Raw genomic sequence first — 17734 nt, forward strand, 5'->3', positions numbered from 1 at the left:
TTTTATGAGTGGTGCAGGAAGAAGGCAGCCAAAGCTGAGAACAGGGCCGATTTCCAGTGATGTTTATCGATCGCCCACCGCCTTCAAATCCCGGCTAGCATAACTTTTCGCTCATTTTTCTTCTCTTCTTTTCATCAGGTATATCTACCACCCATCCTGCGCGATTTTCGTTTGCTCTTCTTTCTCTTCTCCCCGCGTTAAATCTCCAGAGGCAGCAGCGACGGTACACGCGTCTTTCTGTACTGTGCAGAGCGTCAGAAAATATACTGCCTCGTCGCCGATTTCTCGCGTTACGCTCGGGCGAAGGAGGTTTAAATCTCCGCACCGAATCACCGAACGCTTCTTGCCGCTTCTTGTTTATGGCCCAGCCGGTGCTGCTTCTATACACAATGGCTCTACGGTGGCGCGTTGAACTTCTGCAGTTTGTCCAATACATTTCCACCGTTAGCTCTCGTCCCAATCCCCGAGCCGTTATTGTGCAATCACGCGCGCGGTGCACTGCCCTGAACCCCAGAGCCGAGAGAGCACATCGATGCTGTGCCCCGCCGTATAGAGGCGTAGCATCCCCTTTCGTTTCGTTTTCCGCCTCACCCAACACCCCTACAGATGTTCCGGTCGTGTGTGCGTAGGACGCTGCAAATTATCCGCGCGCGCACGACGGCGGTGGCGGCGGTTCGTCTTTACAACAGGGGTCTCGCCACGCTGGCTTGCGGTCGTTACCCTCTGCTGCGTTTGTTTGTTCCCGGAGCGTGTCTGCTGAGAGAAGAGGAGGCGAGGGCAACGGTCACAGTGGTTAAGTGCCGACGTCCTGTGATGCCCTGTCGTCTCTGGCGACGAGCAGCCAAGGATTGTCGTCGGCTGTGCTGTTGCCGATGAGAGTGTTCAAGCTGAGTAAGAATAAGAGAGAGACGGGAGAAAAGAAATGCAGGCAGAGTAAGCAGTCATAATGCTTTATTGGCTACCCCAGTCATGAAGAAGGAAATAAAATGAGTGAAAGAGAGGAGAAAGAAAAAGTTTAGTTCGTCCAGTAAATGTAAATGACCATTTGTGACTTGTCCTTTGTGGTTGATATAGGAAGAGTAAACGACGGCAGCCAAATAAGAAATATGAGGAGTGAGGCTGCTTCAGTCGGTCTTCACATAGCGGCACCTTCGGGCTCTGTATGTGTAGGCCTGATTGCTTACGAAGCAATGCATTGTTATCATCCGAGCATTTGCAGATATCTGTCCATTATCGCAAAAGCAGTGCAGTCATACGGAAAGCTTAGGTAGTTGGTATTGCGCCTTAGAGAACAGCAGCACCATTAGGTGAAGGACGAAGCAGACGAAGCATCGTCTGTTGGCGCTGTTGTTTTCTTATATAGCTAAGCACGTCAATCTTCGTATTGAACGTGTTGCATGAAATAGACAATAGATGAAGTCAAGTATTAGTGACGGTAGCGGAAATAGTCGAATGTGCAGAATCTCAGAGGGAGTTAATGTGCCCGGGATGCCAACAATTTATTTATTTATTTGAAAATAATGCAGCCCCATGCAGAGGCTATAGTAGAAGTGGGCTTACATAAAATATATTACAGTGTACAATTTCACGCACAAGGAGCAAATGGCAATAAAGTATAAACACAATACTATAACAGTAACTCCGCATAACACCACTCAATTTCAGACAAGAAATCACAAAGCAGTAATGAGCTTTTGTTGCAGTGTAAAGCGTTCCAACTTTCTACAGTACGCGGAAAGAAGCTGTATTTGAAGGCGTTAGTGCGTACAAAAAATGCTTGGATGTTAAGATTGTGATGGCTCCTAATTGCAGATGGTTGTGAAGACGAGACTTAGTTACCGTCTGAAAGGCAGCAAGCACAAGGCACTATACATTGGAGAAGCTTTAAGGACGAGAAGACTGCTTAGTTACTGTTTTTGATGGTGCATGCCCACTCAATGCTCTTAATAAATACATGAAAACGTGCAACATATTTTTTCAGTACTACATGACTAATGCGGCGAAATAAGTGGCGGGCGCATTCTACACTCTCCCAGCTGCAGAGCAGGAGAGAAGGAAAATAGTGCTGTTCAGAATAAAGATACTAGACGGACATTTTAAAGTTACGCAGCTTCCTTATAGGCTTTAATGAAGGTTTTATACCAATCCATTTTCTTATGGCTTGCGCATGACCCATGAATTATTAAAGTATGCAAAGTGTGCCGATGGTCTTCATTAGAAAACGAAGTATGGAAATCGGAAAACGAGCCTTGATCTTTTGTTCTTGAAGAGAGAGACTACCTGAGAGTGTAGTGACGCTTTGGCAGTGAGAGGGCAATACATTTCTAAAGAGAGGAAAGAATCAATTTTGCTAGACGTTGGATAGAGCGTGAGTGGAAACTGTTAAATTGCCCGTGCATTTCTGGCAGCAACGATCATCCTAAGCTTTTTATTGTTTAGTTCCAGCCTTTTAACGCCGTTGGCTCTGATGAAGAGAGAGAGCGGTTCGCCTGGCGGAGAGTTACTGAAATCCCTTTTGATTCCGCGCACTCGACCACGACGCAGTAAGCTGCAGCTCCCGGATGGTCGCAGTTTCATTACTTCTCTATTGCTTTTCTTTTTCCAGTCTGATCTGTAGGGAGAAAATGCTCTTTTTTTACTCTCAAATAGCCATCTCTTTTCTTTTCGAAAAAACAGGCGTTTTTTGGAAGACTCGCGAAAGCGATGCAATACATTTCTGCTTCGGCTATACCAGTGGGCACAAAAAAAAAAGGGAAGTTCACGAAGTGAGAAGTATTTTTCATTCCGCTTGCCGCAATTTCTCTCATTGTAAATGACCTAAAATGCGAAGCGAAGAAAAACGACTGCTTCGCGTCTGCAGTTTATTCTTGCTAGCACATTGGAACTCGACTTCACAGAAATGCGGTCGACGGGGCCTTCTCCGATTTCGCCGTAAGTTGTCTGAACCGCATCTCCGCACACTTGAGGCAAGTCTCAAGTCAGGCGAATTGCTCCAAGACCACAGATACATGAAAAAAAAAAGGCATCTTAACTTCTAGAGCCCCTCCTTCCTTAAGTGAAAGCTCAGTCAGCGTTCTCCGCCACGGTGCGCGGCCTTACTTTCGATTCGCGTTTCTGTTCAGCGCACACTTCGTCAGCGTTCGAGGCTAAATCGCATCTCGCTCCGTGCCTCGGCCGAAATTTCGACGCAGCGAAATTCCGTACGACTCGCAGCTATTCGAGCAACAAGGTGTATGGCACGCTGGTTCGATTTTCTCCAGCCTGAAGTGCTTACGACCAGAGCAGGCCCTGATACTAGCCGTCACTACATCAGGCGGTGAAGGAAAATGACTGATCGAGCGTGCATGACTGATCGAGGCGAGTAGTGAAACCTGCCTTTAATGTCTTGATGCAAATACCGGCACGTTACTGAGTCATGAGTCGGTCTTTTTCTTTTTCATTTTTAGTATTAGTATTTAATTTCCCTGAGGACTCCACTAGGAGGTATTGCATAAAAAACAGATCCACAGAAGTGACCGGTAACACAGCCACGTGGCATTAGTCACAAAAGTTACTAGCTAACTTTAAAAAAAAATGTTTATGGGCTGGTCATGGAGGCCATTTCTAGGAAAGACGACAACGGTCTCCAGCGGAACGTGGAAAGAAGGATGTTTAAAAAGTAGAATTTTGGGCACATGAGCTAAAATCCTGTAGCGAGTGGCCGGTGCGATGCGATGTCTGTGATGGTGGCACGATGTACAGAACACTGTAGAGTGATAAATAAAAGAACTTGCGGCGCAGAGAAAAGGTGGCTGTGCTGCGATGAACAGAGACAAATGATTAACAAAGAAGGTATGACGCTAATTGAAGCACCGAATGATTTTTTCTCCCCCGGAATTCTATTCACCGATTTTATCACGCTTGTTTTTGTGCGGATATTTGTCCATTTTAGAAACTGAAGGGAATTTAATTGAATCGAATTTCATTGTCTTAATCAAAATCGAATTAAATCAAAATAAATAGGATTAAATCAAGCTACACGCCGGTTTTAATATTTTGCATGTTGTTGCGCCTTCAGGGCACGTATAATACCATCGCGTCGACAACATTGACATAGTGCTGCTCGGTTTGGAACAGCACTCACACAGTATGTGGTTATCATACCGGCCTTCTATGCTCTGCACGTGATTTGCCTTATCGCTTATCGGTGGCAGTGTCATTTTTTTCATGTAGGTAAGATTTGAAACTGCTTGCCAGCAAGGTGTCTATCAATTTGAGTAGAGACAGATAAATATTTTTTTAAATAGTAATTGAAATGGTCAGGCCTGGGCCATTTGGTTGGCATGGCCGGTCTTTAGATTAACGAATGCTGGGTAATTTCTCTAACACCTGCTGTGCATTTTCCTTCGAAGCTGTGTTCAGCGCATACGTATGGCTGTACTAATGATATCATTCTTTTAACTGTTCTTATCCTTTTTGCGAGTAGCTATTAAGACGTCCTCGTAAAGACAGACAATCACGAACGACCGCCGCTGAAACTTTCCTTTCGTCAGTTGGAGTCTCATACTCTTGCTGCCGCAACCGCAGTCATAAAGCAAGGGTGCCGGAGGTAGAAGCGTGTAAATCATTGCACACCAGGGAGGTAACCGCTGTCTTTGTGGTTGTTCAAATAGACACACGTGACAGCATTTCCGCCATGCCTGCATGTAATTATGTCTTACGACATCTATGGCATCTTACCTGACCTAATCCAGTCGCAAAATCACTTCTTCCTCCATTTATCCTGTCTGCTTTTTGATGCAATGGTCAACATGATCGATCAGGAACGATCCCATCCTGGAGGCGTCGAAGTACTCGATCACAGGAACATACATATACCTCATTTCTTCCAGCATGAGTGTCTTTCCAGTCGTCTCCCGCCCCTTTTCCACCATTTCCTTTATGGCTAGCTGTTAGGACGCAACTCGCGGTGATGTGGTGGGCCGATTACATATTTTCGGTATTTTTTTTTTCAGATAAGCGCGTGCAGAGCACTGCAGTTTTCTTGCATGCAGTGTTAACACTACAATAGCAATCTTAGCAAATACTTGAATAACTGACGTCAGCGTGAGTGCTGGCCAATAAGCAACTGCGAAACATCGGCACTTGCGACATTTGCGTACGGAGCATCCGTCACGATTGCAGTCCAAATGTACAGGAAAAGAATTGCGAAGGCACCTGTCTACTTGAGAACGTGGAACGCGACTTTCCTGATTGCGTCAGCAGCGTGTCTTCGATTACCACGGCATGACTGATCGGCTTACCGGTGGAAGAACTGATTGAGTTTTGGAGACGACTGTGGTGTTAGCGCTTCGACAGGAGGACAGATGCAAGAAGCAAAAAAAAAAAACGCACTTGGAGCGAATCAGCTTTCTTGCTCAAGGCTGCATATTACCTTTTCATCGGATCGCCAACTGCTTCGAGATGTAATACTCAAAACAGCAATAGGAAACGACTATATTTATCAAGGCCTTCCATATTTTTACTTGTTGAAGATGAAGCAAGTATTCCAACTTGTAGTGTTTTCGATAGCGGGTACGTGCTATGAGCAAACTAAACAAAACGACAGTATCTGCAAAAGATTAGATGATTGATGTGGCTCACACGGGACCAGCCTTAGTTTTCGGTATGGCCACATTAGCTGGGCAATCGTTCGTAGAAGTTCAATGCATTGCCTGGCAACTGGTCATACAGCGTTGTTCAAGTCTTCACGCCACACAGTTTCTTTTCGGACGTACAGCAGGCAACGTAGGGCGCATGTAAATTTGGCCGAAAGGTGATGAAAGGTGTGAGTGAGGGTTCTGTTCACTTTACAAAAAACTGTGGGCTTGACAGATGTTATAAGTACACCACTACACGACTGAAAATCTAACCATGTGTCCAGAAGACTTTTTAGGAAGAATATTCGTTCTCAGTCGCGCTAACTCCGTGGCTTACACGTCTCTCACACGACTTAGGGTGACTTGGACAGTGATCCTCCATGCCGTAATCAGACACTCTATTACTTGCGTGGAAAAAGTCTATATTTTGGTCGGATTTTGGCTCCGATGGTTAGGAAAACCGTGCAATTTTCTTTGCGTTTGTTATCGTTTTTTTTTCATTATTCCTGGCTTTTAGTCTGGAATAATGAAGGCCAAAGTGCAGGCAATTGTCAGGTGCTACTAGATGCGCATGTTCGTGGTTCCTCTTCTGCGCTTCAGCATGAATATTAAGCTGGTGATGAGGAGGAGAAGGAACGAATGTTTTTGAAAGGGTGATGGTTAAAATTGTTCTAGTCATGTGATAAAAAAGTCTAGAGAAGGCTTAGTTGATGAAGCGTAAAACAGCGCGACGGGACAAGAAAGCGGTTTGCCCCAAGCAGTCTAGGAGCCCTGTGGCCTTTACTTGTCGCTTGGCCCACTAAATAAACCTCGGCTGGTCGATTGGGTTAGCAGAAAAGTTGGCCGCCGTTCCCAATTTAGGCTGCGTCTTAAAAGAAAAAACCGTTAACAATTCAGTCCCCAGCTTTTTTTCAACTCTGTAATCGTTAACAGAAAAGTGACAACGTCCTGTGTTAAAATTCCTTGAAAGCTCGTAAATATTCCCTTAGACCCAATTTTAGACCAAAATTACCATGAAAAAGAGAAAATTTTTCGAAATAAACATCACTGCACCTGTGCAGCGTTCTTTCTGCCCAGCAGGGAAGTGCATAAGCTTTTGATAGCGACACCGGTTACGACACCGATAGCGGCACGCACGCCGCTTACACCGGAGTAATACCGACCGGCACCTATCGTTTTGAAATAAAACCACGGCAGGGAGAAGATAAAGATCACATCGCGCGCCACATCTCACGTGCGCCACGGAGCGCAGCGCCCGCGGGCTTTGTGCTATGACCAAGGCGCCTCACAGGCGGCCGCCGACTTTAGAGGACTACTTCGCCGACTCCGAGATGGCGAGCGAAAGCGACGACAGCCGCCACAGCGATGACCAGGGACCACCTCAAGGGTGCATCCTCAACGAGTTCCCGCACACCAACCGGTCCCGGAACGTGGTCGGGTGCGTCACGCTTATGCTGATCTTCGTCATCTACCAGCTCTTCTTCTCTTAGGCAGCCCTTTCCATGGAGCGTCATGAGCGCGGCGGGGCCGATGTGCGGGCAGCCCGATTGTCTGCCGGCTCCATGAGTTTCAAGCTGCCTGAATTGGGTCATCCAGCGAGCGTCCCAAGTAGTCGTGAGTCGGGCGGTCGCCTGTGGTGTCAAAATTGATTGCTGGCATAAGTGGGCATGCCGCAACATTGACGGACTAACTAGCTGCAAATCCTTACTCGAAAGTTACTTGCTAATATAAGCAAAGATTGTGTCGACGCCTGGTGAAACGGTTTACACGCCCGCGATGCAGATTCGTCGGTTGATGCAGTTCACTCTCTGCGTAGACAACTGGTGTCTTGAAGACTTACTCGTTGGATCCTCGTTGGATCCCTCAAGAGGAGACAAGAATACAGACAGAGATAAGATGTGGAAGCTTCATTATGGCGAAAAGGAGCCGTGGCGCACTTTTTAAGACGTTCATTGTCGTCAGCGTCACTGCTTATAAAGGGACAATGTTGTAGTGCGTGCACATCGCTAATAATGGCTCGTCTGGCATAATCTGCAGCAATTGTTATTAATAAAGATGCCATACCTGCACTCCGCGCGTCTTCTTTCTATGACATATCATGGTACGACTTCTTAACTTTGTGTTTTGTTACAATATTGTACTGAATTCATGCCTCAAAGCTGGTGTACATTGGCAACCCTTACTTGAGCTTGAATAGTTTTGCCACATATACGGCAGCTCCACTTCGCTTAAGATACAGGCGGCTTTCATAAGGGTACGATTCGACTCTAGTTGTGAATGTCACAATGAGCGGGGAGGTTATTACGAGAAGCCGATTTGTAGGTCTTATCAGCCCTCCACTACGGCGTCTCTCATAGCCTCAGTCGCTTTGGGACGTTAAACCCCATAAACCAAACCAAACCAATCAGCCAACATGCTTGGCGACGACACTAGTCACAGAAGTCGCGACAATTAGGACTCTGCAGCCAGCTTAGAAACCTACGCGGCGGCCTTCTTACACTTTATTTCGAAATACAAGACGCAGTAGGAATGCTTAGAACGTTTTGAGGAACAAGTGAGGCATTTAAGGTGTGCATATTTTTTTTTATCAAATAGAACTTTTTTGCACCTGCTCAAAATACTGCCAAAACTTGTTATTAGAACAGATTTCTGATTTAGCCCCCCCCCCCCCCCCCCCCCCCCCCCCCCGTACATGCCCTCATCATTTTCGGTTCGCCCAGCTCGACGAGTTACTTTTCGTAAACACTGTAGACGGCACTACATTGCTTCCGAAAGATCGCGATCAAGCGCAGACAGTTATACGATGTTCAGGACTCTTCCGAACCATGCACGCGCGTCATTACGAATGTACAGAGTCATGTTAGCCGTCAGTTGTCGTCAGCCTGCTCTTCTGGCCGTACAACGTCGCCACTGCGAAGAAATATCACGAAAAAATTCAAGCTTTTGTTTGCTAGGTTACCAAAAAAGTACGTGGTACGAGCTTTAACGCCTTCGTGGCAACAAAATCCTTTGCCTCCGAAATAGCCTCATTTTACATAGACTTGCTGTCTCACTCATATGCACCAAGACAAAGATACCCCCCTTTCGAGAGGTTGGTCAGGGGAGTTTCTCCTATCCCTTCCTTAGTTCATGTTTCCGTTTCTAGTGCATTCGATTTTAAAAGTAGTCCTGCATTATCGTCTAATCTTCTTTCACATTATTTTGCGTTCAGTGCATACAGCTACCATCCACGGCTTTACAAACGTACAATGAGGATATCTTACCGAACAACTTGGGTCGACACACTACTGGACAGAATATAAATTAAAGTTAGAAGAAGGAACCTATCCCGCTACCTGATGTAGCGCGGTGTCACTGTTGCACACGTTAGAGTGGGAAAGAAAAAGAACAATAAATGGGACAGCCAGCCTGCCTAAAAAGCGAATCGTAATGCCTGCCACAAACGTTTTAATAGGATATCATTACAGTTGCCATGAAACCAAAACCATGCCGATGTCCGTTGTCATGAAATTCGCTGATTTGCCCTGAGATATCACGTGACCTTCTGATGTCATCACAACATGCCCTGATGAACCAACCTGATTGGTCGAGAGAGGTCACGTGACCTTGTAACGCCATCACAACCTGCCATGGCAGGTGGCAACCAGATTGTGAGCAACCTGCTCACCGTGGCAGGTGGAAATTAAATTCATGATTGGGTGACAGAGGTCACGCGACCTTGTGACGTCATAGCAACCTACCCACCGAGTTGTGAGCAACCTAGTTTCTAGACGCCAACCTAGATAGAGAATCGATATTAAAAAATCACAAAGAAATGAATATTTAAATGTCGGCGTCGTCACAGCTTAGCGGATACTTGATACTACAGCTAGCAGCTCAAATAAAGCGTCAGTTGCAAAGAAACTGACTTAAACGCTCGAAGAAGTTGCAAAATTCTTGGTAGAGGCAAGGGAAAACAGGAGCGGGAAATACTGGAGGCATATCATATCGGTTTGTTAGGCTCTGATTGTATAAGCACAACTTCGGTGAGCTTACTTGAAAAAGAATTTGCTTTTTTAGATCGTCCACGATAGTTTAGATTTCTTGTCTTTGTCTCTTTTGCGCAGTGATTAGTGATGATGCTGTTGCGCATGCTCTGCTGGCCTTGCTCGGACCATGTATTTTCCAATAAACTTCAGTTGTTAGTCCAGTCGTTGTGGTGTGTACACTCTTCTTGTCCGTCGTCTTGTGTGACTGGTTTTTTCTCAGTTTACAATGTACCAACTGGCCCGCATTTCAACCCTTTTGCAAAAGAAGCTGCGCCAAATTGGGATATCTAATGCTATCAGATTTCATTCTTGAGGTGACTTTAGCGTCCCCACAGTTTTTACTGAAGATTTCCTGTAATAGTGTCGGGGAGACCCCAAGTGCTCAGTCGTGTGCTCAAAGGTGGCTTATAGGCTTTCGGTCCTCGGTTCCCTCCTTGGGTAACCGTCCACATCTGAATACCAGCTGGCAAGGCATCATTAAAAACGAACTACCGCAGCGGCATAAGGCAGCAGAGATAACAAAGTACAATCATATTGTTGCGTCCCCTCTGCTGTCTTGTCCCCTGCTGTTCTTGGCTTTTAATATTGGCGAGCTACTGTCCCCGGTAAAGAGGGGCTTTTCCCATTGTTGTGCCATTAGCCCCGTTCAGCTCAACACGTGGGACCTAGATATGGTCTTAATATACCCAATTAGGCTGGCAGCACGCATTTAAATTGATAAGAGGTCAGCGTTCCTGCGCCACTGCTGCCAAAAAAAATGCGCTTTATTGTCTCGTTTCGTAACAACGTGGATGCGCCCAAAAGAAAACAGCGACGTCCCAAACAACTGAACCGCACTCATTGCTACAAAAAGAGGTAGGCAGGGGAGGGGAGGACCTCGTAAAAAGCAGCGCATGTTTTCTTTTTTTCTACCTCTTTCTCGGTTTAAAACTGTCTCTCGCACTTTGCATCAAAAACTCATTAAGTCGTGCGAACCCAATCTCGACAGGAGTAGGTGCCCGACACGTGTAACGGTACGTCAAGCTCCGGGGTCTCCAAACCGGGAATATAACATGCGTGTTCTTTGTACCTGGGAAAACGTTCCGTCTCATATGAGTTAGGCACCTTTTGCTTGAAGCCATTTCCTTCACTTTTCAGTTACTCACAAGGCTTTAACTAAACCTTCCTTTCGGGAAAGTTTAAACGCCGTAGCTGTTCTCAGTGATTGTTTAAAAAAAAAAAGAGGCCGAAAAAGAAAAGTTCCGCGTGCCTTTTCAATGGCGCCGGCCTGCGCGGACAGTTTTTGCAGTGCTGGAGTGTCCTGGGAGTGTATTGTGCTATTTCGTCGCTTTTTTTTTTCTTTCTGCTTTTCTCATCCTGTTAAGCCCTTACCCCTCCTCCACTTCGGACAGCGAACGGGACTCCGGTTTTACTATTTTCGACCATTAGGATTTCTCTCGTGCTTTATGCTTTCTTCATCACACTCATTGCCCGCCTATTTCCTATGTGTACATCTAACTCAGAGAAAGACAGCGCACAAAACAGATTTTCAGGATCAGGAAGCAACGGGCAGAATGAAGCCGGATTAATATATTTCTCCAGTGCTTTTTTTATAACGTGTAACACTAACAGCACGCCAGTAATAGTTTTGTATTCTCTGGGAGATATTCTCTTGCTTCCATTCAGAAGACATAAAATAGTTCCTAATGACTGCATTAGAATTCGCTACCAGTTTGAAACAAAGATAAAAACGACTGACATTCTCTCATTTGAAAGATGATGTTTAACGTGTTTTTGCCTGCTTATATTTTGCAGGTTACGTTGTACATGGAGAAGCGGGAATTCTGTGATCTTGGAACATGCACGGAGCCCGTAGGTAAGCGCGACCACTTTTTTCTCTTTAATTTTATGTTTAGTTTAGTTGCATGCTTGACGTTGAGTTAAAAAATGAAGCCGTGCAATAAGAGCAATTCGTATAGTCACAATTAGTGCCATTTCGCGATGACGCGATTACATCCTACGTACAACGAAAAGTAGCCTTCTTTTCATTTGCTCACAGCTGTTTAAAGTGGGCAAGCAAATCTAGGAAGCGTGCACTTTGTGTAAAACGAAAACAAAAAGGAACTCAAGCTACGCCAAGCAAGAATAAACGAGGCATATTTATTTCCTGGCAGACTACGTTTGAACTGGGCTGACTATTATGTTGCATGATCAGTGTCATTCGTTACATGCTAGCTGTAATTCGCTCTTCCGCTCAGCCTCCTACGCTTTGTCAGCGAAACCTGGGTCACAGCCTATTACACCAACACTTTTTTTGTCATTAGGACCCGGCAAGATTTTAAGGGTTTCCGTGCCGGCATGCATAGCGAGATGAGGTTGCGAACAATGGCGTGTAGCTCGGGTGACGCCTTTCAAGTCTAGCAGTCATTCCGTTCTGGCAGACACTCCGGCAGAGCAGTTCATTCCAGGCGGCGCGTCACACGCCGTTCGCTCTGTACTGTGAGTCGGCAAATGTGTTCGAGAAGGGTGAAACTGTAATATTAAACGGCATATTATTTTATGCAGTCTTGGTTTACCCGGTACATACAGGGAAGCTCTGGGTTTCACTACAGCTTGGGCAGCAGTAAGACTTACACGGCCTAACTCCGGAGAGAGGCTACTAACTGCCAGAATACAAAAAATATATTAACAATACCAGTTAAATGTACAGACACCATTACACCTTTTAGGTGTTCTTGACCAAATTGACACTTTTCGTGCACTTCCCTTCTCTTCGGCAGAGTTAGCCGAGCACACTATTCTTGACCGTGAATGAAGAAGTTGACGCCCCAATTTTAGTATGTGGAATCTGAAAACAGTGTCATTCGCTGCAGGAACCAGTGGCGCTGTTTGTGCTGTAGAAGCGCGTGAAGCTGTGACATGACTGTGACTTAGCGTACATCCTTGACATATTTAAGCAGCTGCGCCGTGGCCTGGTCAGTACGACGTCGAAGTGCCGAGCAGCTAGAGCTGGCGCCAGCATCTCAGGGACTGAACTATCGAAACTTTTCCAGCGTAAAAACAGCTCGTGACTATAGTTCATGCTCGTCTCTTAGATGGATGGATAGATGTAAACAACTTTATTGGGGCAAAAGAAAGGCCGCCTGGGTGGACCTTGATAAAATATCTAATTGTGTTTACGCTGTAATACGGGTCTAAATATTAATAAATGGTATCACATTCATTTTTTCAAGTAAAAAGTTCGAACTTCAAGCGCAATACACAGCTTAACTCATAATGATCAGAAGCGTGTCAGAATTCAAGTACTTTGGAGTTTATTTCACGCAAACACTTAAATGGAACGTACACATCTACCACTCATTAACCAAGGCTAATAAAATGGTGTATTTAATTCGTAGAAATTAATTACACGATTTTAATAGCCTAGTGACGCCGCTTTAGTGCCCCACGCTACAACTGTATCACACCAGGGCCACGGTCTCGCATGCGCATGAGTAATTACATGGTTTGGACTGAAATTTTAGACGTGCATATCTCAAAACCCAAGAGCGTTACTTAAACTGTACAAAACAGATTAGTCTGAATGTCACCGCCTATAAGTTTTCAGTATAAACATACAGGCTAACTACAAGTGAATGAAAAGTCAAATAATGTACTTTATTTAATTACTGAGGTAATTTTTCTAACTCTTTTTGTCCGCCTGACCGCATAATCTATTTACTGAAAATGAATTTTGTGTGCTGCTCTAGCTATATTTTTTGTAAATCCTTAAAGCTTAGTCCTCAACACCCTGTATACTCGATTGCGCTTGCATTATTTGGGGCCTGCATCAGGATAATTATACAGAGAACACAAAAACTCCAAAATTAGGCCACATGCTTCGTTTCTAGTAATGACCCTTTCCAAAATATTACCGAGATAAAAGCCTTGCTGGATTGGGAAACACGCACGAGAACAAAAAATTCAGGGCTCACATGCTTCCGTCGTATCCTCTATAATCGAACAGGCATTGACAGACGCGACTACCTGTCCGATCCAACCTACGTCTCGATTAGGCATGATCATTCCAAGAAGGTGCCGGAATACAAATTTGGTCTCTTTCTTGATGTCAGGAAGGCATTTAATACTGTTCACCATGATATTCTTTGTGAAAAGTTGTTTTGCTATGGTTTTCGTGGTCCTTTTCAAATGTTACTAAGAAATTATGTGTCTCAGCGATCTCAAATGGTGGAACTTGGACCTGTACAAAGCAGAATTATAGACTTATATAGTGGTGTTCCCCAGGGATCTATCTTATCACCCCTCTTATTTAATCTCTATGTTAATGACCTCCCCAGCATTATAACTTCATCGCAGATTTATCAATATGCAGATGACACCCTCCTCATCTCATCTAATACAGATTTTTCTTGCGCACTCCGTCAACTTCAACAGGACGCTACTAATCTATATGATTGGTTTCAATGTAACCTGATTGATATAAACCCCCAAAACACTCATCTAGTGTGCTTTAGAAATGCACACAAGCCAATCCCGAAAAACCCTGCGGTTTTTTTGCACAGCTCCAGTGGCACTGCATGTTCTTGCTACCCCATTACATGTGTTCCGTCCGTGAAATACCTTGGCATTTACTTTGACAGTGATTTATCCTGGAACACGCACATGGCACACCTCAGTAAGAAGCTCAGAGGCGTCGCATGCTTGCTCTATGCTCTAAGGGCCTACCTGCCATTTGCCATAAGACGTTTAATTGCACAGTCTTTGGGGTATTCTCTGCTGAGATATGGCATGTGCTGTTTCTTCAACTGTTCTGCAACATGGAAAAATAGGATAAACCGTATTCTCAAGAATATGGCTAAGAGTGTCATCTATTCAATACCCCATAAACAGCAAAGTGTATTCCTTTCTTCAGGTCTGCCTTCCTTTGACATTGTGTTCAAACAAGTCACTGTACTCAGATATTTCTGGAACTCTGAATTTCGGTTCCACAACGTTAAACCAATCCCATTAAGAAAAGTTTCTCGATATATTGTCCCTGCAGTGCGAACTCATTTTGGTATGTCTATGAGGTCATATTATATCCCATGTATATTCAATGAGATGCCTGATAATGTTTTCAACTTGAACACTCGCAGACAGTTACGTGATGCTATTGCCGAGCTTGAACAGCTCTAGTGCATATGTTTTAATGTACACAAAACAAAGAATTGATTTGGTAACACAGGTTGTTGCTGCTGCCGGACGGCGCCCTACAAGCCCAATTGAGGCTTTGGCGCGTCCGCGTCTTGTATTGTTTCTTTGGTGTGAATAAAGTATTTATTATTATTATTATTATTAAATGCAAAAGGAACAGTTTCCCCAAATTCTTTTTCCAAAAATAGTGAAAGAGTAAAGCTTGTTCCCTGAACAATATGTTTTAGAGCCAGAAAGTTATGATTTTTTTTTCTGAACTATATACGTGAGAGTGATTGTTTTCATTTATTTGAGCTGTGTGTTACCTGTGGCAATGCCAAATTGTTTTGTTTTAACTGTACGTTAACTCTATTTTACGCGCTTTGTTGTTGCTTATTATTAAGAACTATTAACTCATCGTTCGAAAGTTCTCTCCCCTACAATAATCCTGGGGAGACACAGGTATTTTGTAAATGAATAAATAAATAATACTAGAGCACGTGTACGACCATCCTGCATTATCTCAGCACGCGAAGAGCTTTGAGAATTTAGTCTCTGTTTCTTCCCAGAAGCTTGAGCAATTTTTGTCACAGATTATAGACCTTTTTTTTTGCGAACCATAGTCTCCCCTAAAGCCTTTTTCCTTGCGACTCCAATAAATGAGTCTCAGCTTGGCGGAAACGTACTAGCGTAGGCGTATACCATACCAGCCGGATTGTCAGGCGCTGAATCGACGGTTGTGGTGAAGCGCCCCGTCGTCAGAGTTGTGGCTCTCTTTCTTTGCGTCCCCCCCCCCCCCCCCTCACCCGACAGAGGGCGTGGTGGTGCTGGACGGCGACCAGCTACAGCCCAACGAGCGGCTGCTGGTGGCGCTTGTGGGCCGGTTCCGGTACGGCCGCGAGGAGGACGAGATCCTGGGCATGACGCTCTGCCGAGAGGTCTACCTGGGACACACGCAGCTCTGCCACGAGCAGCCCAGCTCGCCCCGGACCCCGCAGGCCGCCGGCTCTTCCTCCTCTTCCGCCGCCGCCCCGGGAGGAGAGCCTCCAAAGTACGGCCACCACTACCACTGAGGGCGCCTGCTTGCGGACAATGCACAAACCATATGGCTTCCTCAATGCCCTGCCACAAATCTGATGGACAATGAACAGTCTAGAGAGAAACGCCGCATGTTCGCTCCCCAACACACATGCTGCGGCTTTACTGACTCGGAAACAGATTGAGTGTTTGAAGCCCTCACAAACTGCCCTTTATATAATAAAAAAAAAATTATTTTTTGACGGCAAACGCAGCTTTGGCGAAAGAGCGACATGGCACGTGATATTTCTTGTCTACACATGGTGGGTTCAAAGGCAGTAATGGCGAGCAAATTAGAAATTAGCGAATATAGCAAGCCTGATTTTGACCGAGGGTGAATAGGGTTGCTTCCTTCGACACCCCACGAACAGTCGTGTTCCGTTCTACCGATGCGCCTTACGAATGCAAAGCTTGCCAACTTTTCAGCGGACCGCTGACATTCACTAGCTTCGGCACTTTGTATTCTGTGAAACGCCTACATAAAGGACAGGATTGATCCCCGCCACACTGCTGAACAAAGTAAAACGCACAACAGCGCAAAGCACGCAGGCAAGGTTCATTATTATGCCTTAGCAGGTACTACCACATTCTTCTCCGTGTCACCAAGTTTGGCCAGCGCGAGTATCTCTAGCTTACTGTTGCATCACTAACGCGAGCTTTGATACTGCCAGCCCCAGCACGTTCTACAACTCAGCGACGTCGTCGGAGCGATTAGTTGGCACTCGCCTCACGTGCTGGCCGCGGCTCTCCCAATTTCAGGTCCCCCGGCCGTGCCCTGTATGCCATGCAGCTGGGACCGGTGCACCGTCGCCTGATGGAGGCCCTCGGCGAGTCCGCCGTGCCTTTCCGCTTTGAGGTGAGCTGCACTGCTCTCGCTACGCCCAGCGTCGGCCGCTACGTTATGCGCGCCGTGTAGCAAAGCGGACAGTCGTTGCTACATGGAATGCATAAAGCGATGTGTGGCAACGCGAGCAGTCCATTGACCTGCACTGCACTTTGTGGCAGATAGACAAGTCAACCAGAGTGGAACGGCATCGTGGCTGGGGAATTACAGACGGGATGCCTGCAACGATGTTTCCCCTGCGCTGTTCCCGCAAGGAATCCCAAAAGCAAAGTCTTTTGCCTTTTTAAGGACACTTAATAAAATCAGGAACCTTGAGAAAACTGCGTAGCAGTAGTTACGTAATCTTGCCTGCCCTCCGGCTGTTGCTGTAATGTTCCTAGCTGTCCGAAAAACAAAAACAAAAAAAACGTCCGTGAAAGAGCTCACGTTCTGGGCGGTCACTTAGAAATGGCTTGCAAAACATACTCACAGATTTTGAATATTCAGTGAATGTGGATCGGGAAAGCCGACAAGTTACACGACGGCGAGTGAAGTCTATTTTTGCAGCAGAAAAATGCAAAAATAACGTAAGCCAACGCTTGCAGACCTGCAAACTAAAAAGCAGGCAGCGCTCTCAACATATCCAGCATAAGTTAGTTTGCGTATATGAGAAACTGTTTTAAATTGTTACGCTCTCAAATAGCTAGCCTCAACTAAACCTTAATTTCGCACAAAAAGAGAACTTACGTCATACCAATCCTGAATTGTCACTTCTAAGGTAAACAGAACAAAAGGTGAATTCATAGCCGTGAACACAAATGTAACAGGGTTATCCAATTATAATTGCTGCTACCCATCTACGCTTCACTGAGTGGAGTTGAGCTCAATAGTCATAAAATGTCATGGCACACTGAGAAATAATATACACAAAGAGATGCTAGAGCATAAGCTATGATGGGCCCTTTGGGACGTAGGATCATATTCCTTAACAGAAACTATTTTGGATGTAATGTATCATAGATGCGGTTGTTAAAATG

At 45.4% G+C, this 17734-nt stretch overlaps 1 protein-coding gene across 1 annotated transcript in view; it reads left to right on the plus strand.

The window, feature by feature from the left end:
* The window catches only part of LOC149341700 (phosrestin-2-like), a 253800-nt gene that overhangs the window by 201867 nt on the left and 34199 nt on the right, over positions 1–17734 (plus strand). Inside the window, exons 2-4 of the mRNA XM_089543866.1 lie at positions 11441–11501; positions 15611–15848; positions 16634–16730. Coding sequence (XP_089399992.1) covers positions 11453–11501; positions 15611–15848; positions 16634–16730 — 384 coding nt within the window. The 5' untranslated portion in view covers positions 11441–11452. The remainder of the gene's footprint in view (positions 1–11440; positions 11502–15610; positions 15849–16633; positions 16731–17734) is intronic.

The sequence above is a fragment of the Amblyomma mixtum genome, chromosome 5, assembly GCF_055824585.1.
Source record: "Amblyomma mixtum isolate Tamu chromosome 5, ASM5582458v1, whole genome shotgun sequence".
NCBI classification, from domain to species: Eukaryota; Metazoa; Arthropoda; class Arachnida; order Ixodida; family Ixodidae; genus Amblyomma; species Amblyomma mixtum.